The sequence below is a fragment of the Crocodylus siamensis genome, chromosome 4 (assembly GCF_052110815.1).
Source record: "Crocodylus siamensis isolate JL-2025a chromosome 4, ASM5211081v1, whole genome shotgun sequence".
In the NCBI taxonomy this organism is placed as follows: Eukaryota; Metazoa; Chordata; order Crocodylia; family Crocodylidae; genus Crocodylus; species Crocodylus siamensis.
Window position 1 is genome coordinate 50,875,763 of NC_143398.1, and position 25,604 is coordinate 50,901,366.

Sequence of the window (25,604 nt, forward strand, 5' to 3'; positions counted from 1 at the left end):
CACGGCACAGGGGACACAACGGTGGGAGTCTACTGCAGACCTCCCACCCAAAGTCCTGAGCTTGACCAGGAGTTCGCCCGGGAACTGGCTGGGGCTGCATGCCCCAGGACAATGGTGGTCATGGGTGACTTCAAATTACCAAGACATCTCGTGGGAGGATCACTCAGCAAAATCCAAGTGGTCGCGAAGCTTCCTCTTGTGTGTGGATGACCTCTACCTGACTCGAGAAGTCTATGGGCCAACAAGAGGCAAAGCGCTGCTTGACCTGGTACTGGCTACTGGGGATGACCCAATCAGCGATCTAGTGATCAATGGGAAGCTGGGTGACAGCGACCACAAGCTGATCACCTTCACCATCCGCCATAAAGCTCGCAAGTCACTCAGCAACACCGAAGCCCTTGACTTCAGGAAAGCCAATTTTGATGAGCTCAGGAGGCTCAGGCCCTAAGGGACTGTGACCCCAGGAGGAGTGGAGTCCAGGAAGAGTGGTTGCTCTTCAAGGGAGTGATCCTCAGTGCACAAGCTAAGTCTATTCCATCTCGGAGGAAAGGCAGCAAAAGGACACGACAGCCCCCCTGGCTCTCCAGGAACCTAGCAGACCTCCTGAGGCTAAAAAGAAAGGCCTACAAAGGATGGAGGACGGGATTCACCTCCAAGGAGGATTATTCTGCACTGGTCTGGTCCTGCAGGGATCAAACCAGGAAAGCCAAGGCTGCAACTGAACTCCAACTAGCTTCAGGCATCAAGGACAATAAAAAGTCCTTTTTCAGATGTGTGGGGAGCTGGAGGAAAAGCAAGGGCAACATAGGACCCCTGCTGAACCAGATGGGGCAACTGATGCCAAGAAAAAAAGCCCACCTATTAAATGGGTACTTTGCATTGGTCTTTCATCAGTCCCATGGGACGCTCATGCCTGCTACAGAACAGGGAGGTCCGGGCGAGGGAAATCCCCTGCCCTCCATTAATGCTGACCTCATGAAGGAACATCTTGAGAAGCTGGATACCTTCAAGTCAGCCGTCCCAGACAATCTACACTCCACGGTACTCAAGGAGCTGGTGAGCTTCATAGCCCAGTCTCTGGCACGGATCTTTGAAAACTCCTGGCGCTCTGGTGTAGTGCCCAAACACTGCAAGAAGGCCAATGTGGTACGTATCTTCAAGAAAGGGAGGAAAGTGGATCTGGCTAACTCTAGGCCCATTAGCCTGACTTCTATCCCAGGGAAGGTCTTAGAAGAGTTTATTAAAGAGGCCATCCTTAATGGACTGGCCAACCCCAACATCCTGGGGGATAGCCAGCTTGGGTTTGTTGTGGGTAGGTCTTGCTTGACCAATCTCATTTCCTTCTATGACCAGGTGACCTATCACCTGGACAAGGGAGAAGAAATTGATGTCATATGTCTTGCCCTCAAAAAAGCCTTCGATCTGGTATCCCATGATCACCTCTTGGCCAAACTGGCCAGTTGTGGCCTTGGTCCACCATGATCCACTGGCTGGGAAACTGGCTCCGTGGTTGGACCCAGAGGGTTGTAATTGATGGAAGTCACTCATCATGGTGTCCTGTGACCAGTGGGGTCCCCCAAGGCTCTGTCCTTGGACCCATACTGTTCAACATCTTCATTAACAATGTGGACATTGGAGTCAGGAGTGGACTGGCCAAGTTTACCGATGACACCAAACTTTGGGGCAAAGCATTCACGCCAGAAGACAGGCAGGTGATCCAGGCTGACCTGGACAGGCTCAGCAAATGGGCGGATGAGAACCTGATGGTGTTTAACACTGAAAAATGCAAGGTTCTCCACCTTGAGGGAAAAAACCCCCTACAGCATCCTTATTGGCTCGGCAGTGCTATGCTGGCTAGCACTACAGAAGAAAGAGACTTGGGGGTCATCATTGACCACAAGATGAACATAAGTCTGCAATGCAATGCTGTGGCTAGTAGAGCGACCAAAACGCTGGCTTGCATCCATAGATGCTTCTCAAGAAAATCCCGGGATGTCCTTCTCCCCCTGTATTTGGCCTTGGTGAGGCTGCAGCTGGAGTACTGCGTCCAGTTTTGGGCTCCACAATTCAAAAAAGGATGCGGAGAAGCTTGAGAGTCCAGCGAAGAGCCATGTGCATGATCAGAGGTCAGGAAAGCAGACCTTACGATGACAGGCAGACCGAGAGCTATGTGGCTCTTTAGCCTGGAAAAGTGCAAGCTCAGGGGTGATCTGATGGCCACCTATAAGTTTATCGGGGGTGACCATGAGTATCTGGGGGAACATTTGTGCACCAGAGCGCCCCAAGGGATGACGAGGTCGAACGGTCATAAACTTCTGCAAGACCGTTTCAGGCTGGACATAAGGAAGAATTTCTTTACTGTCTGAGCCCCCAAGGTCTGAAACAGCCTGCCATCAGAGGTGGTTCAAACACCTACATTGAACACCTTCAAGAGCAAATTGGATGCTTATCTCGCTGGGATCCTATGACCCCAGCTGACTTCCTGGGGGGCTGGACTCAATGATCTTCCGAGGTCCCTTCCAGCCCTAATGTCTATGAAAGCAGCTCTATGATTCTTAGTTTCAGTTATCAAAATGTGGATTTGCATCTCCAGAGATAACATGCTTGTTAACAGCAGTATAGGGAGATGTGAGAGAGCAGACCTGATTACAGACTCATCAGCTCTCTTGACTGTGTACACAAAAGTGCAGAGACAAGCCCTTTCCTGTCTCTAAAAGTGCAAAGTTTCAAGAAGTTAAATGAATAGAGAATATCAAACAACAAGAGTGTACTTTTTGTAGAAAACAATGATTAAATCAAGGCTTCCTGCTCGGTGATTTAAATCAAATTTACCCTGCAATTATCACTGACAATATGTATGCTATAAAAGATAACAAAACAATTTATTATAAAAATGACATCAAACATAAGGTATCAGTAACCAGATGAGGAGATGCAGACAGAGATAAGGAACAAAGAAACAAAACTAAAAAAATACCAGAACAATTACCTGATTTTATCCTGCATCTTAAATATAAGAATTCAATTTCTACTCAGCCCATAGCTGAAGAACTCTAGTTTTTCTAGGCACAGAAACATAGTGAAGACTAAGACTTACTCTGCTGGCAAGGCTTAAATATAATTTAATTTCTTACTTGGCTCTTTCCACATTATCCACTGGGTTCTTGAGGAGCCCACATAACATAATACTCTGCCCCTGCCAAGGTGCATGCTTACCAGACTAAAAGCCTTTCAGGATCTAATAATGATCAGGAGAATATTTGTATCCCTTCAAACATATCCCAAACACCCCTGACAGAGGTTAAAATAAAGGTACAATTTAACCTGATCCCAACAACCACACTTCCTGCTGTGCCATGCATGCTGGAGGCACGGTTGCAGGGAATTGTGTAGCATACCCCATCATGCCATGTTGCCAGTGCAGGCAGAGCCCAGGATCACGATCCCAGGTTTCCCTTTCACTGGAAAGTAGTAACCTTGGCTCCCTATGCTCCTTCAACTCTGAGCACCCACCAGCTGACAGGCACACCCAGCTAGTGGAACACATCATGCACTCCAGCCTCTGTAGCATAATGCAGTCTTGAAGGCTGGGAGCCCTGGTCACAAACATATGATAGGAACCAGCCACACATTACTACACATATTTTGTGTAATAACTTTGTGGCTTATTCTTCCTTTCATCACACCAATCATTGATTTAATGGAGTGGCCAAGTCACTACTTAAGATATGATTAACTAGTTAATCATGTCTTAAGTGTAAGAAAGGTCTGTCAGAGACAAAGATTCTGTGTCTCACTTAATTTCCCCGCTGGAAGAATGTCCTTCCTTGAACAGCCTCAGCAGGTGCTAATTCTTATGGGTCTCCTCTTCTAAAATACAAATTCATGGTTGTCTGGAAAGGCCTGGCTCAAGTGCCTCAGCCACATCTGCAATGACCTGTTTGATGGGTACCCAAAGTTTTCCTTTCTTGGGCTGGATGAACAGTGCTCAGTTCATCTGCTAGACTGATCCAGCACTTGGGGCAAGACCCAAACCAGCCATATGGGAGGTTAGCCCAGTACCTACTGGTACCTACCAAATAGCCCAGTACCTACTGGTCTCCATGGTGGGTAGGGATGTAGTCTGGTCTGCATCCAACACCACATGTGGGATCATGGCCTGGCTCTGATCTGATACTCTGCAAGGGGAAAGAGGGGTTGGCCTGGCCCCATTATGGCCTCACAGGGTTTGGGAATTTGGTAGCAGGACGGGGTGGCAATATCTCTTGCCACTGCTCCCCCACCAGCAAATATTTCAACCTGTGTGGAGCCCCAAAGGCTGAATGCTATGGCTCCATAGGCTGTGTTCAGCCTATGGGCTGGAGGTTGAACACCCCTGGTTTATGAGATGTGTTGGTTTTATATACGAAGGCATCAGGGAAGTCCCCCCTTTTTTTGATGTTGTCATGATTTGAATTAGACTTTATGTGGCTGGTATAATAGTATATCTTTGTTAACCTAACATATCACAAAACACACTTAAATGGGGAATAAATAGTTTATACCTGAAATAGCAAACACATGAACACTCAAACATTACAAGGGTAATATGTAAATAGATTATCTTTTTCTTTCATCGAAAGTTTTAATTCTTGTATTCTTTTTTTTTAAGTCCTACTGGCTTCTTAGTGTTGATTTTTTTTAAATAACTTTCAGTGTATTTCATATTTCTTGCATTTTACTACTATGTTCTGAGAACTAGTTTTTATGGTCTCTTATTGGTTTACAGTATTTACCTGAATGCAAGATGACTTTGAATTTAAGATGAACCCCAATAATTAGCTTCTATGCATAGAAATTTGTTGCAATTGTGTATAGAATTAAATTACTGGAAAGTTGTGTTAAATTTGTGTGGGTCTCCCTTCCCCCCTCTGCTACAGTGGAGATGCAGGTGATGGGGAAGTGAAGCAGTGTGATCCTCACCTCTTCCTCTCCTCCAGCTTGGTCTCTTCTCAGCTGCTGTTTACCCCAAGTCCAGCTCTGACCCTGCTCTGGCCTGGGGCGCAGAGCACCTACTGGCTCTGGCCTCTACAGCCACGTCCACACGTGCAAGCACGTGTGCTTGCAGCAGCTCAAATAGAAGCGGTGCAAATCTTTGAGCCAGGGCTTTTTGCCTCAGCGCACATGCTCAGACATGCACTTTGTCTCTGGAGCAAAGTGCTGGGCAGCACGAGTAGCCCCAGGACTGGCTGGACACGGCTCGGCTCTGCAGTCCCTATGTGCCAGGCCAGGCAGCATGAGCAGCCTAGGGCCAGCAGGATCCAGCTTGGCTCCACATGGTCCCCAGCCAGAGCTGCAATTGGGGAGGAGTATGGGAGGGCAGTGGCTAGAGCTGCAGCAACCACTTGCCCCCCTCTGCCATTTTATACTTCAATTCAGAATGAGGGGCTTTCCCCTGATGTAGAATGGGGGAACCTAGTCTTAGTATTGAGTAACTATGGTATCTGTGTTTGTAATCAACACTCAAACCAACATAAGAAAATTAATGGCAGGCTTGTAACTGCACAACAAATAAGAACACAAACAAAATAATGGAAGTCTTTGTCCAGATACTTCTAGTTGTTTTAAAATTCAGAATAAAAATAAAACCTGGGTATTTCATATTGTAACAGTCCAGTAGGTAAAGTAAAACCTATTGGGAAAATTAAGCAGTTAAGGTCAAGAACTGAGATGGGGGGCAGGGGAGAGTCATGTTTCCTTGTTAGTGGAAAGCAAGCCAACATATATGTTTTTTAAAATAAAGTCTCTTCAGGGGCTTGCTGAGCTTGTAAAATCATGTTGTAAGCAGTCAGTATAAATCAGAATCTTTTGTTTTTTACACTTCCACCACTGGTTCCTTTTATTTGAGGAATGGGATATAGAACAGCTTTTCTTAGTTGCAGCATCAATGCTCATTTAAGATTTAAGTTGCAAGAAAGGGAAATGGTAAACAGGAAAGGCTAGTTGGCATCTTGTGAATAAACTTAAAGAAGCTTTCCTTTAAAGGTGAAGTAGTTGCCATGACTATTTCAGGTGAAAAGGTTTAATGAAAGGAGCAAACAGTCAAGGTAGCCCTTCCAAATTTTAAACAGAAATTCTGGAAGCTAACTCTTTTAAATTAGTCTTGAATATAAACTCAGACCCATCACAGCTGTAATCTTCAGGTGTTTCAGAAAAACATACTGTACTAGTGAGACACCTTTCTTTTTGAAGTTAGGAAGTCCAGCATTTCTCCGCAGAATTTTTCCTGTATATTTTCTACGTCTATGTTTGCCTAAATTCTGAGTCATAAATAAGTTTCTAAACAATCCAGCTTTGGCTGTACATTAGCTTATGCTCAGCAGTCAGTGCTGCCATCTGAAGACAATGCAAAACTTGGCCTATGAAGTCAGAGCATATTCATTTAGTGCTACGGCCACCTTGAAATCCAGATATTACAAATACCTCTTGCAGTTCCCAACTTGAAATTCACAAATGATGGATCTTCTCCAACCATTATTACCTATTCAGAATGCATTGGGTGTTTGTTCTGATGCTTTACACGTCACAATTTAATGTTATTTAAGGATGCTTTTGAATGTAGAATCCTACAGATGTAGGGATGGAAGGGACTATCCCCTGACTGTCTGAGAGAGAAACAAGTATTTCTAGATCATCCGCGAAGGATGTTAGTCTAATTTGTTGTATCACACTAGAGGCTTTTAAGATTTTGCTAATTCCCTAGCTAAGCACTAAAAAACCCTATCTGTCCTCGTAGTTAATTAGGAAAAAAGTCATAATTTAGGTATTTGTTGCAGATTGGTCTCATTTCTTCTTTCCCTACTCAAAGTGGGCAGGGAAGTTTGTCACTGTCTACTTCGTAAGTCATTCATGAAATTGGAAGATTGTTCTGTGTCTGTCCCTCTTCCTGATCTGAACAAACTCATTTACTTCAGCTTTTTTTGTGGATTCTAAGCCTTTTATATCTTCTTCTGTTCTTTTTTTAGGTTCTTTTCAATTTGACTATGCCTTTCTTAAAATGTGTCGTCCAAAACTGGACATATTGTTTTAGCTGAGGCTGCCTGACTGCTAAGTAGAGCAGAATAATTAGGGTGATGTTTGCTGCTTTGGTTAATACTTCTCCAGAATGAAATTTGCTCCTCTTTCCCCCCCCCCCCACCCCATACCCCATTTTTTGCTACATCACCACATCGACTCAATGCATCTATTATATTGCCTTTTATGCTTTTCTAGTGTACTGTTCCCTAATCAGTTTTCCACTTTAGCTATGCATTTGACTTCACCTTACTAAGTGTAGTATTTACCAGTTATCTTTACTGAATTTCATTGTTTATTTCAGACAATTTCTCCAAATGATCTTGCTGCATTTGAATTCTGGTCTTGCCACCAAAGTGGTGTAACCTCTGGTATCATCTGGAAGTCTCTATTCCATAGTCAAGTCGCAATGGATATTTACCTTATTTACTTATCGCATGCATCATTCCTGTCCCAAAAAGTCATCCAAAGTTGGGGTTTGTCTTTTAAGGAAGGTAGTTGATTTCTAATGGAGATGAGGATGCTGTAATGGCTTCTGAGGGATGTGTTGGCTTCTGAGGGTTGTGTTACCTTTCATGAGGGACAGGTTAGTCAGAGGGTGTGAAAATGATTAGTAGCTATTAGGCACTGTGCAACTAGAGATAATATACTAAACTGAGAGTGATACCATTAAGCTAATTCAATATCTCAGTGGGTTTTTTAATCTTTCCATCATTAATCCCCCTTACCCCCTTTTTTGTCTTGACTCATCATGTCTGCTAGGATTTTGTGTGTATTAAGGAAAGGATTGTGTTCTGTGTATCTACATGATGTGTACACCTTTCTCAGTTCTCAGACAATATGATCTTGTTGTTTGACTTCTGTTGTTAACATCAACACAATTTAGATTCAGAGTATTATGGCAAATTAGTTGGTAGAACATATTGGCACTTGCATAAAACTGCTAGCTACTGAGGCTATGCTTCAACCTTATGTTGCGAGTGTCTGGCTTTTTCCCAAATTGATGCTTTATAACCACCAACACATTTGTACTAATCCAGGGAGGAAAAAATTACAAGTTTTATGCTAGTGTCTTATAACACAGGGGAAGGCAAAATAGTTTTATATCATGTTTCATTCTTCCTTTATCAGGGTCTGTTCTGTTCTAAATGAACTGCTGTTGCAGGAAAGCCTGCTGGAAGAAACAAACCTTTTTTACCAAAAAACTTTTTCATGGGCTTACTCTGCTCCAGACATGCTCCCAATTTAATCTTCTGATCATCAAATCTAATTGGTCTGCTCATTGGTCTTAAAGCATGAATTATGACTCAGATGAGAGAGGCAACTGCCCACTTAAAATGCAGTGCATTCTGTTCATGTTGGCACCCATACCTTCTAGAGCTTTTCCAAGTGAAAGATGTGGTTCATGAACTTTAAGCCAAATTGAACAGATAGTCAAGGAGTCTGCTGCTTGCCCTAAATTTTCAGCTACACAGGTTATCAAAGTTGCCTGTGTACTACCCATACTTACTGTAATTGGAGATTAAGCTAGAGTGGGAGTATTAGCATTTCTTTACATATGACACCAAAGTAAATTGCTGTTCAAAGTAGATTATGCTAATTGTTTGATTTGATCAGCAGTAAAATGAACAGTTCAGATATCAGCATGCTTATACTGTATGTAGGTTTCATCAATTCCTAATTATGCAAATTGGAGCAAATTTGAGTCTCCTGTTTTAAGTTGCCTTCAGGTTTGGGCTGATACTGTTTTATTAGCTTATGCTTGGTCCACATGTTTAATGATTTAATCAGAACCATTAGTTTTAAACAGTGGGAGGGGAGTGGCAGCTTACCAGAAACTAAGATTCATGAACATGACAGTACTGTCCATGAAATGTACTGATTTGCTAAGCCACTGAATTTAACCATTCAGTGACAGTTCAGATCTATCCATAGAATAACAGAAGCAGGGTTGGAAGGGACCTTATAGATCTTCAAATCTGACCCCCTGCCAGGGCAGGAGAAAAAACTGGGCTCAAATGATCCCAGCTAGGTAGGCATCAAGCCTCCTCTTAAAGACCTCCAGGGTAGGAGCCAGCACCACTTCCCTTGGAAGTTGGTTCCAGATGCTAGCCACCCTAACTGTGAAGTAGCTCTTACGGATGTCTAATCTAAACCTACTCTCCAACAACTTGTGGCCATTATTCCTTGTTATGCCAGGGGGCACTAGGGGAAACAAGGTCTCTCCCAAACCCTTCTGGTCCCCCCTAGTGAGTTTATAGATGGTCACCAGGTCCCCCCTCAGCCTTCTCTTGTGAAGGCTGAACAGGTTCAGGTCCCGCAGTCTCATTGTAGGATCTGCCCTGTTGTCCCTGGATCATGTGGGTGGCCCTGCTCTGGACCCTCTCAATGTTGTCCACATCCCTCCTGAAGTGGTGCGCACAGAACTGGACACAGTGCTCCAGCTGTGGCCTGACCAGTGTCGCGTAGTGGGGGAGGATCACCTCCTTGTCCCTGCTAGAGATGCACCTGTGGATGCACGACAAGGTCCAGTTAGTCCTGCCAGCCGTGACCTCGCATTGTCAGCCCATGTTCATCTTGGAGTCAGTAATGACTCCAAGATCCCTTTCTGCCTCCGTGTTCTCAAGAAGGGAGTTTCCCATCTTATAAGTGTGCTGCTGGTTACTACTGCCCAAGTGCAGCACCCTGCGCTTGTCAGTATTGAAACGCATCCTGTTTTTGCTAGCCCACCCCTGTAACCTATCCAAGTCTTGCTGCAGTCTTTCCCTCCCTACTGGCGTGTTCACCTCACCCCAAATTTTGGTATCATCAGTGAATTTAAACAGCATCCAAATGCTGTTTAATTAAGGAATTACCAGACATGTGCTGGTGTCTCAATACAGCATGCTAATAGAGAATAGAGCTACCGAAAAACCCTTTTTCTTTTGTTTCCCTTTTTGGCTGTTTAAAAGAAGGAGCGTTCCTTGCTCTCCTTCTTTGCTTTCAGAAGCTCCATCAGTTCTTTTTCACATACCTCTTCAACAGTATGAAGAAAGAAAGAAAAGAACGCTTCTATTTCTTTATCTCTTTTTACTTTATTGATTCAATAGCTCAGCTGTAGCAAGATATTTAGATGCATACTTTTTTAGTAGGGCAATAACAAGAAAGGTGCTGTCATCTACTTTATCATTGCAAGTTGAGATCTGCTGCTGTTTTAGACACTCTAAACCAGTGGTTCTCAATCAGGATGCTAGGGCAGCCTGGGGTGCTGCTAGATCTCTTGAAGGGTGCCCTGTGCAGGCTCACGCTTGTTCCTGCTGGCTGATTCCCAATTCCTACTGCCAGGACCTCTTTTCAGGCACACAAACTGTGATCTGTAAATTAGTTTTTGAAGTGGGATGCACTCAGTTCACAGAAGTTGTAGAGCGATATCTCAAGTGTAGTGGGGGGTCTCAAGTTCAAAACGGTTAACAACCGCTGCTTGTAGAGATGCAGAAACTTGAAGCATAGCAACTCCTCTGAGTGTCTTTCTTCTACCGTTTTACTAATCAAGTGGGCTAGCATAGAACTTGTCTGGTGCTCTTGCACCGTAACGAATATAAATCTAATAAAAAGCATCTAGCTGAAGTAGGAAAATAAGATATTTGAAATAAATGTTATGCAACTAATATGGTCCAGTGTATTTTAGCCTTTTTTTGTCAACTGGGACTCTTTCTGTCTCTGTGAAGCAGTGCCTAGTGCTCTGGGGGGGCCCTAACTAGTGTTTGTAGTTACCTAGCTCTAATGGAATTAATCTTGTTTCTGTTTGGGAAGTAGTAGTATGTAAAGCAGCAGGAAAAGATCAGATACTATTTATTATGCTTATATGAATACAGTAAAAGCTGCATTAACCGGCATGAGTGGGGAATGCAGCGTGCTGGTTATATAAAAATCCCGATTGCCTGAGGCAGGAGTTTTTGGCTGGATGCTGTGGGAGGAGTGGTGGCCAGACGCAGGGTGGTGGGTGGCAGCAGCAGCCATGTGCAAGCTTTTGCCCCCTGCTGCCCCCTCCCCCCCCACTGGGCGTCTGACCGACCAACCAGCTGGCTGGAAATTCCAGTTAATAGAAATGCCGATTACTAAAATGCTGGTTAACAAAGGCTTTTACTGTACCTATTTGAATGTCCTATTTGGTGGCCCCCCCCCAACCCCTCCACTGGCCATGCTGGTGCCCCTCACTTTCCACCCACAGGGCCCTGGCCATCCTTATGCCTCTCACCCCCTGCCCCCACAGCCTTGCCTGATGCCTCTCGCCCCCTACCCATAGCCCCTGCTCCCCCATCCCTGCTGGAAGGGGCTCCCAGCTGCCAGGGCTACAGACCCTGGTCCTTGGCCTCCTGCCCCTACTCTCCCCTGCTGTGGGCTCAGGCGAGGCAACTCCCTGCCACCGCGTGCACTCCCTGGGGGTAGGGGGGACCTGTGCCCCCAGATCTGTATGCAGGGCAGCTCAAGCTCCCGCTCTGCTTCCCTCCCCCCAGGGCCTCTGCAGCCCTGCAAGCACGACCCGATGCAGCTGGGGACAGCAGGGCCATGCAGGGATCTCGTCGCTGCTGCAAGCTCCATTTCCCCCCTCCCACCCCCCTGCCATTACCTTGGTGACATGCCCCCTGCACATCTTGCTGCTTTGAGGGATGCATCCCCATGCTGCTGCCCTCACTGCAGCCCCATGCACAAGAGGCATGTCACCAGGGCAGCGCAGGACAAGAAGCAGTGAGCAGCTTCTCCGCGTGGCTCCTTTGCTTCCTGCCATGCTGGGTGATGCCTGGTGGGTTGCGAAGGCCCTGGGAGAGGGAATGGTGTGGGGGTATGGGTGTGGAGTAAGGGAGCATGTGGATGTGTGGGGGGAGGGTGGCTGGAGTGTGAGGGCCTGCATGTATGGCAATGTGAGGGGTGGTGTGGGTGCATGTGTATGGTGGGGGGAAGGGGAGGACTTGCCCTATGAACACATACACCTGCTCCTGGCCCTGGAATTCCAGTACTGGTCTTGTGGTCCCATGGTCCAGCCATGCAGCTGGCAGCCACGCGGTGCTGGAGCAGCTAGCAGGAAAGCAGGGAAATGGCAAGTACAGGCAGGGGAGAGTGGGAGGGAGCGGGTCCACAGGAGTGCAGGGCCTGTGCCAATTGTCCTGGGGCCAGTGGCAGTGGGCGCTCTGCACACCCACTCACCCCCACTCCACTGTGCCTGTAGCTGCCATTTCCCTCCTTTCCTGCTGGCCGCTCCAGCACCATGTGGCTCCCGGCTGCACGGCCTGACAGCGAGACGCAGCAGGAGCTGGCTTGGCCCAGCCCCGAGTGCATGCAAACCTGAAATTTTCATAGATTTCATAGACATTAGGGCTGGAAGGGACCTCGGGAGATCATCGAGTCCAGCCCCCTGCCCAAAGGGCAGGAAGTCAGCTGGGGTCATAGGATCCCAGCAAGATAAGCATCCAATTTACTCTTGAAGGTGTTCAATGTAGGTGCTTGAACCACCTCCGCTGGCAGACTGTTCCAGACCTTGGGGGCTCAGACAGTAAAGAAATTCTTCCTTATGTCCAGCCTGAAACGGTCTTGCAGGAGTTTGTGACCGTTCGACCTCGTCATCCCTTGGGGCGCTCTGGTGAACAGATGTTCCCCCAGATCCTGGTGGTCACCCCTGATAAACTTATAGGTGGCCATCAGATCACCCTGAGCCTGCGCTTTTCCAGGCTAAAGAGTCCCATGGCTCTCAGCCTGTCATCGTAAGATCCGTTTTCCTGAGACCAGCTAGAAAATGACACCTTAATGTTGTTGTCCATGCTAGTAAAAATGTATTCTATAAATGGCAAAAACCCTGGGCTTTATTAATCCAGGCCAGTGGTGCTCAACCCTTTTCACCTAGCAGGCTAGATGGGCAGTGCCTGGTCTGTCCATTGACTAGATTTGGCTGGTGGTCCCAACCTAGTTCCTAAGACGGGCACAGCAGGTACCATCTGGCTGCGTAGAGGGGGGCAGGGGAAGACTGGTCCCAATGTGACCCTGCAGAGGAAAAGGGGGTCACTTCCACAGGGAGGAGAGGGGGCCATCGTCCACCTTGATCCAGCCCAGCCCCGCAGGACTTGGTGCTGGGAAATGTGGCAGCAGGGGAGGGAGGGTGGTCATATTAATGGCCAGTTTCCCCCCTCTGCTAAACTTCCAGACCGGATGGCTACATTTGGCTGGTAGGCTGAAGGCTGACTATCCCAATCTAAACTGTTGTAACAGGAAAACTTACTAACTTTTTATCTGACTGCATGCCAGCTGAGGAAATTTCTTTTGTTCTATATTCAAAATGTTAAGTTTGTAATATTACTATAATACATATAATTCACACTGTGTCTTTTGGGATTTTTTTAGTGGGAGACTTTGAAAAGATCTGGCGAGAACACTGTGAGGATGAAGAAACGCTCTGTGAATATGCTGTAGCTATGAAAAACCTTGCAGATAAACACTGGGCAAAAACTTACGAAGGGGAAGGCCGAATTGAATGGTGTTGCAGGTAAATCCTTATCTGGACTTTTAAGATAGGTTTTAAGCTTTCTCTGTCTCAAAATTCTTTAGTCTATGCATAGTATAGGAGTAGCTTCCTACCTACTATACTTATCTCCAAAATATATGTTTTAATATGTGGTTATGTTTTAGTAGATGTCAAATTTTCTATGAGGTTGTCTTGCATTTAAAATTAGCATGTGATATCCCCCCCCCCTTCCTCCCTGCCCCACTGTAAATCAAGATTTAAGTTCTAAACCATTCTTAGGTAACTAATCAGGTTTTTTCCTAAGATACTGAGATTTGTTTTCAGGTAAATGTGCTATTGAGCAGAAAGCATAATTCATTCTAAATCTGTCCATAAGACCTAGAGGTAGTATACTGTTACAACATTTCAGGTTTAATTTGTATAGGCTTTTAAAGGACTGGTTTGTAGCATATTGATTTATTAAATATGCTAATTTTTGTATATTTGTCATATATTCTGATCACTTTCCAAGGTATTTTTAAATAATGTGTAAATTTTTGTAAGAGTATTTGGCCCCGAGAGATTTAGATGTTGTCTGACTCCGTTTATATTACAGATTGCGTAATCTTCTCCAGTTACCCCTAATTAGAGCATAGTAACTGTGGTTTGATGAAAGAACTTCAGTCCTCAGTTCCTGAAGTGTGTTCCACAAGCAGAAAGTAGGAGACACTAAGGTGTCACAAAGGCACGTGAATCTGCAGTTGTATGGAATTTCTTGGATGACCAGATTATTTTATCCGGCCACGCCACAGGAGGTGACACCTTCTCTCCCATGAAAAACTGTTACTCCCATTTAGGGCGTATTCATCTGAATCCCAGTTTAACAATGAGTTTGAATATGTGAACAAGATGCCCCAGACAAGCATCTGAGGACAGAAGTTTTTCTGTACCACCTTGGAGCACTTGCTTCCTGACTTCTGCAGGTGACTGGCTTAAAGCCCTGAAGCATAAGGCTTGATTATAGTTGTCTTAAAGCACAGTCACATTTGCTTTTACAGATAAATATTAACATCCTGTTCCCAGTGACTTATGAATTAACAAGAGGATTCATAAATTCAGAGGCCAAAAGGGACAGCTGTGACCATCTAGTTCTTTACACAATTCCCTGCGACCCTAGATTTTAACACACTTTTTTCAGAGATTTAATCTAATCCTCAGGACTCGTAGTAATGGTGCATTTATCATTGCTTCTGATAAACCTATTATAATAGTTACTTATTAATATAGCTAGAATATTGCATCTTAATTCAGATTTGAATTTCTTTGACTTCAAACATTTTATCTTTATCCACAGGGCTGAAATCCATCCGGCCCCATTTTAGAAATACCTCTTCCAAATATTAGTACCTATGCCCAGCAATCAGATCATCTTGCATCTTCTTTTAGTTTAGCCAATTCAGCCTCACATTATGAAACAAGCTTTACAGTCCCTAAATTTTTCTGGGACACTCCTTTGAACTTTCTCCTATTTGCTAAATGTATCTCCAATGTCTATACTGCAAGAAATTTCCAGTAGTGGTTTTAACAATGCTTTGTACACTCAGGATCAAAATCTACTTGTATAAAAAGATTAAATATATCCATGATGCCATAATCTTTCACCGAGAATGATGTCAAGGTGGCTATCAGTAAATTCCCAAGTCCTTCTTTGAATCGCTGCTTTCAAAGAAGTTTTCCCATTTTCAGGTGTAGTCTATATTCAGTGTTCCAAGGTATCTTATTTTGACTTTGACTTTGGACATATTCTGTTGAATTTTGACCATTTAAATGGATGATTTCCAATTATTCTGTAATGGCAACTTGTCCTCCTTTACTGCCCCCCTTGCAGATGATACCAAGATCAGACTTGTTAGCAAAGATGTAATGTCAAGTTTTGCATCTGGTTTAATCAGGTTTAAGGCTTGCTTCACAATGTGAGGGTGAAAAGAGGTAGGTGAAGTGGATTTGGAGTTCTGTAGAGGTGGAATTCCATGTTCATTGTTCTTTTTAAATCCAGTCTGGATGTTTTCATAGTGATGGTTGGAGGGCTGCAGATTCTTCCATCTAAAATTACTTTGATTTTGCAAGTTGTAAATTGCATAAACAAAATTGGAGCAATTGTGTGTGGCATCTGAGTCTCAAAATGAATTTGTTTTTCTAGAACAGTACTTGGAATTTGCAGGTAGTAGAAGAAACTGCATCCCATAGTTGTTTCTCAAAAATCTGGTATTTGTCATAGTTGAAACTTGATTATAATGCTTAAAAGCAGTGACTGAAGACTTGAAGTTAGATCCAGCATCAAACATATATGTCCTGTCTACATGGAGATGCAGTGCCTTTAATGTATGGAAAAATAGGTTGTATAAAGATTTTTCTCAGCTTGAATATTTTTCTGTTAATTAGATCCCTGAGTTTGTTAGTAAATAAATCAGAGGTGCCCAAGAATAAAATGTAGTCTATAGTGTCCTTATTTAATCTCCCCCCTCCCCGCTGCCACACCCCTCAAAAAGTACAGTGAAGGTAAAAACTAATCGAGGATTAGATTTACTGTTATATAATATGTAACAACCATAAACTTCTAAAATATCAAGGAATGTGCTACAAACATACTAGCTGTCAGATTAGTTTTGTTTATGCATAGGGATTCATCGTTCTGCTTCCTAGAAGAGTACAGCAGTCCTAGAGCCTATTGAAAACGTAGGTATTTCATGGAAATTTGGCTAATCCCTTTGTTCAGCCTCAGTGAAGAGAAATTAGAGATGCTTGAATACTACTGATATCTGGTTCTCTAACAGGCCTTAGGCTTCATTATCAAAATGGTTATAGAGCCAAGTGATTGTACAGCAAGTTTTGTGCCTTTGTAAAGGGAAGAAATAAAAATTGAATTGAAAAACAGATATCAAGAAATGGGTGCAATGCCATTCCTACACTATAAGGTTTATTTTATTAAGTGGTGTAGTCAGCACTAGATATATGCAGTAAAAGAGGCAGAATTAACCTGAGGCAAACAGCTCTTATGTTCTAGTTAAGCATTCACATGCCAACTTCTGCCAAAAATGATCAGTGTGAAATGAAGGCAGATATTTTACTCTTGTTCCTTAGATGTACCTTAACTGAGTAAGTTGATATCAATGGGAGTTTCTGTATGACTGCTAATTTTTTTTTCATGTGAACTTCTATTTTTCTAGAAAAAAATTGAAAAACTCAGGTTAGAATGAAGATGAAAACATCTTCAGGATGATGGCTAAGGTAGCTGAAACAATCAGGAAGGAATTTTTTTGAAACGTTAACTTTTTTAATACAGACTGGATTTGGCAGTTATGAAAGGCATAATCTTTGAACTGTTAATAAGCATATTAACCAGCTGCCACATAGCCAATATAGTGTAATATTCAACCCTTCTCATTACCGTTTCAGCAGTAACTCGCTGGGTGTTTTCCCTTGCCTTATTGCAAAAGTTAAATGATTGGTCAAAATGGAAGGTACTATTTTTATTAATTATGGTATTGCTACCATAAAATCTGAATAATGCATCCTTTGTATTAAGGTTAAAATGACTTGTGTTTGCCAAGAAAGTACAAATAAGAACTCGATACCAGTTGATTCGGCAAAATAGTATATTCGTGGTATCTCATCTGGCTTTAGTAAGAGAACAAATTAAGCTGGAAATCTAAACTTTACTTCTCTTTTTTTCTGTTTTGCCTGATGGAGAGATTAGCTTTTTAGTTTATGCGTGGGGAATCACTGTTAAGAAAACAAGGCATGTTTATATTGGAGATGCCTGTGTTGTTTCTGTTATTGGTATGACACTTCATGCAAGTCACCTTGTCTGTTTTTTTTCTGATTTGCAGTTGTGTGGCATTCATAGATAATGGAACTGCTATGCTATCATGCTTTCCTACTTTATGTATGGACTTGTTGAAAAATACTTTGAACATATTCTACCACACTGAGTTTCTTAAAACTGTCAAATTTGTGCAACTTTATTTTGGAAAGAATAGTAGATATTGAGCTACAAGTAAGTTGCGTTATAAACTCTGAGTTCTGAAAACAGTGCTCAGATACCTGTATTTGTTAAACCTCTAAGTACATTAACTGTATTTAATCAGACCAAACATTTAATTAATTGTACAACACAACTTTTTTTAAGACCATCACATCAACTATAGCCGTGCAGTTACAGAAACACATCCCCATTTCAACTGATTGTAAAATTAATTTACCTATACTGGTCCAATGTGTCAGGGTTAGCCAATACATTTACGCACACAATATGTCCCCAAGTAAAACCTGCAACTTCTATTTAGAAGGTAGAACATAAGGAATTTTTTTCTGGAGTCATGGCTGACTGTGACCTTAGAGTAGGTCATCCTGGAAACAGAGTGTTAAGGAAGTGTGGCATCAGGAACTTCCTGATATGTCAGTCTCTCCTGGGATGCCACACTTCATGGACACTATGTTCCTGCGAGGACTGACTTAGTCTGTCATTGCAAGGGCAGTTCCAAGACTGTTAACTCTCTTTGTATAAGTACCTTTAAAAAAAGAATTGTTTTCACATCATGAGCATCATCAAGACCCTACCAAGAACTCACTTGCTGCTTTGGACAAAGCTACCATGCTCAGCCAAGCTTTGGCACTGACAGGGTTAATGCTGCATCATTTTGCTGAGCAGACACCAGCAGTAGCCATCTTGGCATTTGCATGGCATGCCTGGTGTCTCCAGATGTGCTGCTTTTCTAGTGAAGAAAACAGCTGGCCCACTTAAAATGCACATCTTTATTTTTTGGGGGGGGGGAGGGTGTTGTGAGAAATATGACATTTCTCCTTTGTGTTAAGTGTCTTACCTGGCACTTACCATGCCTCTTTGGTTCTGGAGATGATAAAGCATGTGGGTATGTGGTGTGTGTATGTGCTTGCTGGTTTGGAGCAAGATGCAGGGAAGGTTTGAATTCACTTCAGTTGTAATCCTGATAAAGGTATACTAATTAGATGCATGGTCCTTCTCCCTTGAAAGTTAGCCTTTATTTATGTGTAGCCAACTTGGAATTTACCCATATACCTCACTTTGTCCGGCATTTAATGACTTCCTTTATCAAATCATTTAGAAAAAAGGTTGCCATTTCATCTGTGCACCATGTGGAAAATGCACAGACATTAAAAATATAAGTAGCTTTTGAAAACTAGTAGAAATAATGCATTTTATATGTTAGGCTGGTTTCTAGCATTATGCATTTTTCTCTCAGTATGTACTGTCATTTTAATGGAGAACTTTGTTACAGAACTTCAGTGCTTTTATTTTTGTTTTGTATAGTAAAGCAGATTACATTTAAAACCATTTGTCATCCATATTTAATATGGCGTTGTCCTGCTGATACAAATTAATGATGTTTTATGGAAGTATTAATTGTATGAATTCTTGGTGTAATCAGGGTTTTTTTTAAAAGCAAATCATAGTCTTATTGTAATTCTTAAGTAATATGGAAATTCAAGTACCTTTTAGTCTCAATTATAGCTGTTTCATCAAATTGCATCAAATACACTAAAATAACTTCTGGGAGTTTTTTTTGTTTTTAGCGTGTGCAGAGAATATTTTCAAAATGGTGGAAAAAAGAAGGCACTTGAAAAAGATGAGAAAAGAGCACTTCTTGCCTCTAAGACCCCAGCAGCCTTTAATGTTCACCAGACTCCTAAAACTGAAGATCCATTGCCCAACTTCAGCTTCACAAATCATGAAGCCATAACAGAAGAGTAAGTTGTAACTTTCTTTTTACTATAAAAATATTTTTTTTCAATTTTATGGATTTGCAATGCCTTACTATATAAAATCAGTCTAATCCAACTTTTCTAGGAAAGAAGTTCGTGAAAGAAGGAAATATATGCACTGCTATAGTATTTGTCATTAGGTGATGATTTAAACTAGGGGTTTGTTTGTTTTTTAAATATAGCCTGATATTGACAGTTCAGTCTATTTAATTTAACAACCATTTCCTCAAGTGTAAAGCTGTTTAACTTCATTAGTGTTCTTATGTACAGACAGAAGAAACATTGGGGGGGAAAAAAAGGTAATTCATTTGGAAACTGAGGAAACCAGTCCACTTATTTTAAGAAATATAATATGGATGGTAGGTACTTCTTCATGGACAAGGATTTTTTTATCTTAATTGTTTACTGTTAATGAACTATTTGATATGTAACCTTAACTTTGAATTACTTAACTTTCTGTAATATTTATCTTTTTAAAAATGCAACATTTTTCTAAGGTATCTTTCCGAACTGTTCTGCTTCTATTCTGCCTTGTCACTGCTCTGCAATCCCAGACCTGCCCACCAATCCTGCTGGATGTCACTCCCCGCCTGCCCATGGCCCCATCCCATCCAACCCGCTGCATGACCGGCCTGTGCAGGCCTCAGCCAGTTTCCATGGTGTCCCTGTCTGCCTGCCCCATCCAGTGTCCCCAGCAGTGGCTATGGAGTAAATTGGCTGAAGTGAGTGGGCAGCAGCAGCTGTGGGGACTGGTAGCAGGGGGTCTGGCAGTGGCAAAGACTGGCAGCAGCACCAGGAAGGAGCTGCCACCGCTGGGCTGCTGGGAAGTGAGTATGGCTGCTGCAGTGCCCCAACCCTGCTGCATGCTCAGGGATGCTAGGACTGGCTGCATGTACCATAGCCTGGGCTGCCTCCTGCACCTGGGTTGGGCAAGGCTAAGGGTTTCACCACAGGCTACACAAAATCCCTTGGTGGTATTATAACCTCATTATGTATTTCTTTACCTCTCTGCAAAAGTTGTCTACTCTGTGGCACTACTCAGGTGACCTTATGAATTCCCTTCCAGCCCTACTTTCCTATAATCCTAAGAAAGGAGGGAGAACTGGGTCAACTTGTGTCCCACAGGATTTTTTATCATGATGAAACTGAGACCACGTGACATTTCTACCCAAAATAGCCTTGCGGTTCCATTTTAATCAAGCTATTTACTTAACTGCATATTTTCCTAAACAGCATAACATTAACTGGAATTATTTATTAGCTATTAAGAGGACTGTGTCTTTTATCTTTGGCAAAATGAAAGGTGGTGCAGTCTGCACCCAAATATTCCCAGAAATGGATCTCTCTTTGTATTATACTTATTTCTGATTTTTAAGAATTAAAGCTAAGGCCTATGCAGCTTCAGTTGCTTTCTTTTAAAAAGCCTCCTGTCACTGACATGCAAGGCAGTAGCCTGGTATTCTGTGCATTATGCTTTAATACATTTCCATTGGATGCCTCTTTTGGCAGGGTATTTCTTCAATCTACATGACAAGATTGCAAACACCTGTCTACTTCTTTAGCTTTCTGCTCAGGAATCTCCTGCAGTTAAATGCACACAAGGACAAACATTTGAAGAAGAAAAATTGTGTCTTTTAATTAACTGGAATTTTTAAGCATGATCGCTTTGTGTGTGTTCCACTACCTCACCTCCTTCAACACTGTCATGTTCTACTTGATTCAGGAGTTCAGGAGAGAAGAAACTGGATATAGAGTTGATTCTCAAAACACCTTTTCTAGCCACAATGATAAACAAGGGGGTTGGAGCCCCATGCACAAACCAAGTGATACATTTGGCAACATTTTCTGGTTCTAGCTGTGCACAACCTATATGATAAGAATCTTTTCTATCCTTTGAAAAAGGAGGCAAAGTACCACTCATGGTATAGCTACGGTAACTAGCCAGAGCTGTGGACATTCTAGAGGGAGGTTTAAGAAGGAAGGCTAGGTAGATCTTGCAATGAGAAATATGTTGTGGATTAATTATGGTTCTTGACCATAACAAAAACGTTGTCTATTCATTAAACATGCTTGTGTATTAAGTTAAACCTGCTGACTTTAGTGACAAAAAGGATTGCACTGCTTGCTTTCTGGCTGCTAGTGTTGCAGACCTAATATGGCTGTAGAAGAGTGAGATGATAAATTCAGGTCTGATTTATGATACAACAGGGTTCTTTACTGCAAAATTTCTATTTTTTGATTTATATAGAAATTGAAAAGAACTTGGCTAAGGTTCCAAGTTGAGTTTACAGGGTTGGCAGCTAAAAACATAGTGGTCTAGAAGATATGCAACTGCAAATAATAATAAAATAGAAAACTTATGTTGTTATGACTAGATCTTTATTTCAAGAGTAAATAGATTTCTGTGTTTAACTCATTTTACAAGTAAATGAGCTGATATTCAGATAATGCTACTTCACAGTATTTGCTCTGTTTTTGAGATGTACAGTTTATAGTGGCAGTTTATGGATTCTTAGCATTATTATGAATCTTAACTACAGTGATCTCGTCTAAACCTTGTCAAAAGTGGAGCCATATTCTTAATATGCCTTATCTTTTTAATTGCTAGCTTAGGTTTGGTCCAAGTCCAAAGCTACTATTGGTCTTGCTGTATTATGGCTTTGCCATTTTGTTCCAAACAAACCAGAAACTGCCTATTTCTTAATGGGGAATTTTTCTACATCAAATAATACATCATAGTTTACACTAATTTGACTCTCAAGAATATGTATTACTGATAATAGAGATTGCCTTAATGCCATTTTATAGGTGACCCTTCTTTGACAGAATTCAGGGAAACTTACAGTAATTTAAGAACTGCATACCAGTGCTTATGCTGTCCCTGGTTTGACAATAGCATGTTAAATAACCCTTTTAATGAACAGGGATACAGGTTTTCCCTGTAAAAATGGGGGGGAAAAAACCCTGAGAATTTCCCCCTTTTGACGGGGGGCCCGCATACCCTGCTGCTGGGCAGGTAGGGAGTACCTCACCAGGGTGGTGCAGAGCTCCCAGCAGTGGCATTGAGCTTCCCTGCCCAGCTCCTCTCTGCTCTGCTGCACTGGGCCCACTCGCTGTCATGGAAGCCCCCAGGGAAGGGCAGCAGGGTGGAGAGCCTGAGCCTGCAGTGGGCATCTTACACAGCCTCCTCCTTCCCCCCTGCTCCCATGAGCTCTGTTCTAGCCATACTACCCTCAAGTATGGGGAAGCTGGGCTCTGCACTCTGCTCTACCGCAGTAGCTACCACCTCCTGCAGGTGACAGCCAGGACTCAGGCACTGGTGGAAGGGGTGGGGGCAGAGGGCTGTGAACCTGGGTCTCTGACTCCATAGCCCTGGCAGCTGGGAGCTCCCTCTGGCAGGGGGGAGGGAGTGAGGGGGCACTGAAAGGGATGGGGGGGCTGTAGCTTGGGAGTGAGGGGCCTGGACCTGCATCCTGGTGAGTGAAGGGGGCAGGGGGAGCTCTGATTTTTTTTTTCTCCCCCCCCCATGATAAAAGTCCCAAAATCAAATACCAGAATTTATAGGTATTTAGAATTTGTTTTATTATAGTGTTTGAGGCACTGGTATTTTTCCAAATTGCTTTAGAATTGTAAATATATCTGTAAAACATTGTGTTCAATTGATAGGGAGAGGGAGAGATTTCACTTTGCAGATTTGGGGTTTTTTATCAGAGAATTTGCAATTTTTAAACAGAAAAACAGGATCCCTGTTAATGACTTTGTATGTCTCTTGCTATATGAACTGTAATAGCTTCATATTTTTGATTATATACTCCATGGTAACTATGTTGTTTTTGTCACTTTGTAATGTGTATTTATGCTGGATTCAAGATCAGAGACTACTGCCAAAACCAGTTTGGTAGCATTAGAATGAATACAATTAGGAGGCTGCTTTGAGCTACACCTCAGATGCATAAAATATGTTTTTGTATAAACAAAAGCCTCCTTCATTTTCCTGCCTAGTATTTAAAAGAATGTGAACATACGTCTGCAGGAATGCAAGGACTATGGTGAACAAGCAAGAGAAGCTCGGACTACTAACACACAGATGTTGAGTTGTGGTTGCATTTGGAATATAAAAGAAATACTTGTAACTGTGATATGAAAGTAGGTGGGTTTGATCTCTGCCAGAGAGCTTAGCAATGCTGGACCCTCCCTGTTGGTAAAAGTGGGGAAAAATAAATCAGTAGTGGAGTGTGATAACATCTTCAAAGTGCTCCTGAGTGAATAAATGTGTAAAACTGAAAAGGTACCTGTAGGAAGTGACTGGAAAATATGGTAATGAGAAACTTTATCCCAATGGCAAGAAGTTAATTGAATTCAGCATAGAGGGTTCACAAAATACAGAAATAGTTATTAAAATTCAAGAAACTGAGTTGAGAGGGAATTGAAGTACCTAGGAAATATGATGCACTGGAAGGGTTCATCCATGAATGTGGAACAAAGCAGCATATTTATGGGGCAAGAGACTACTGTTCCTCTGGGAGAGAACGGTCACTTCCTGCAGAGTGGCTTCCTGAAAGACTTTTCCAAGTACCCAAGACTTAAAAAGTCCTAACAAAAAGCTGTTAAAGACTTGGATGGAAATGGGAACAAGCAGAATCTTAGATAAGTTAATTACCATCTGAAGCATGTAAGAGAAGTTTTTAAAAAATATTTGGTGAGAAAGGTAGTACTGAAGGAGACTGTTCTAAATTGAGATGTAGGTAAAATTAATTATTTAAGTAGTTGATATACAAACAACCCCTCCCTGTAAAAATCTTCAAGAAAAAGTGAAACCTGCTAAAAAGAATTGAAAGAAGACCTTTTAAGGGAGTAGTGACATTTTAATTAAATAATCCATTTTATGACATTCTTAATTTCATACCATGTAGGACAAAGCATTAAAGGAATTACAGGCATACCTTGGAGATATTGCGAGTTCGGTTCCAGACCACTGCAATAAAGCAAATATCACAATAAAGCGAGTCACACGAATTTTTTGGTTTCCCCGTGCATGTAAAAGTTATGTTTACACTATACTGTAGTCTATTAAGTGTGCAATAGCATTATGTCTAAAAAAAAAATGTACATACCTTAATTAAAAAATACTTTATTGCTAAAAAATGCTAACCGATGGAAAAATGGTGCTGATAGACTTGCTTGACGCAGGGTTGCCACAAACCTTCAATTTGTAAAAAAAAAAAAAAAACAATATCTGTGAAGCGCAATAAAACAAGGTATGCCTGTAGATGAAATTTTGGTGGTCTTAGTGGAACACTGTATGATTGGAGGAAAGTAATATGGAATGGATGTTGAAGATAGATCCTGGAGGGAAACATCCAGGCTACTTGCCAATCAGTAAATCTTGGTTCAGTGCCTTGTAAGATAATGACACAAATATTTTAAGAGAAACTATTGCTTAAATAATGAGATTATGAACAAGAAATAGTCAAGTAGATTGATTTCTTTTGACTACCAGGCTGGTAGATTAAAGGAGTAGAACAGTACTAGGCAGGAACTTTAGTAAAATATTTCATTTCTACTACAATTTTGATCTTAAAGTTCTGCGAACTGTCTCCATGCTGACTGGTCTGAGTATTTGCAAATGGCTGAAGGAAATAAATGCTAGCGTATTGCATGTGGAAGATGCGTCTCTAGCTTGACCATGGAGTAGATGGCATACCAATAACATTTGGAGCTATGTGTTCATGTGTCCCTTTGTATGTTTTTTTTTCTTTAATTGTGTAGTACTTTGAATACCAGTAAGGAGGCTAGCTATTTACAAAGCTAGCTTAAAAAACAGCAAATAGAAGCAGGAAAATAAACAGAATTATAATTTTTGCTGGTTGTGGGTGAGGGAGAGAAATGTGAAACCATAGATTGAGTAAAAGGGAGAAATCTAGAAGCCAATATTGCTGGAGAAAGTCATTCTCTATAATAGTAGTCGGCAACCTTTTTTAGGCTGCCAGCTGGAGTGACCCAGTTTGGGTCAGGGGTGGGCAGGTGCTTGGACCCAGCTGCTGCTGCTGCTTCCCATGGCAGCACAGGAAAGCCCTGGCAACCGTGTGGCTGTTCCCCAGTGCACTCTCATGTGAGAGTTGAAATTTAAATAAGAATGGGCAGGGGAAGAGCGCTGGGGATTGCCCCAGTCCATGGGGCTTGTAGGACTCTGGCTCTTTGCCTCCGTGTGCTGCTCCTGGCAAGAGTGCCAGGATAACCAAGTGGAGGCACGCAGCTGGCCCAGCCTGATGGCATG

The 25,604-nt window shown here is 42.5% G+C and overlaps 1 protein-coding gene across 1 annotated transcript in view; it reads left to right on the forward strand.

The window, feature by feature from the left end:
- The window catches only part of SAMTOR (S-adenosylmethionine sensor upstream of mTORC1), a 66,574-nt gene that overhangs the window by 13,793 nt on the left and 27,177 nt on the right, over positions 1–25,604 (forward strand). The window contains exons 2-3 of the mRNA XM_090042280.1: positions 13,426–13,567; positions 19,139–19,312. Of these exons, the coding sequence (XP_089898406.1) occupies positions 13,426–13,567; positions 19,139–19,312 (316 nt within the window). The remainder of the gene's footprint in view (positions 1–13,425; positions 13,568–19,138; positions 19,313–25,604) is intronic.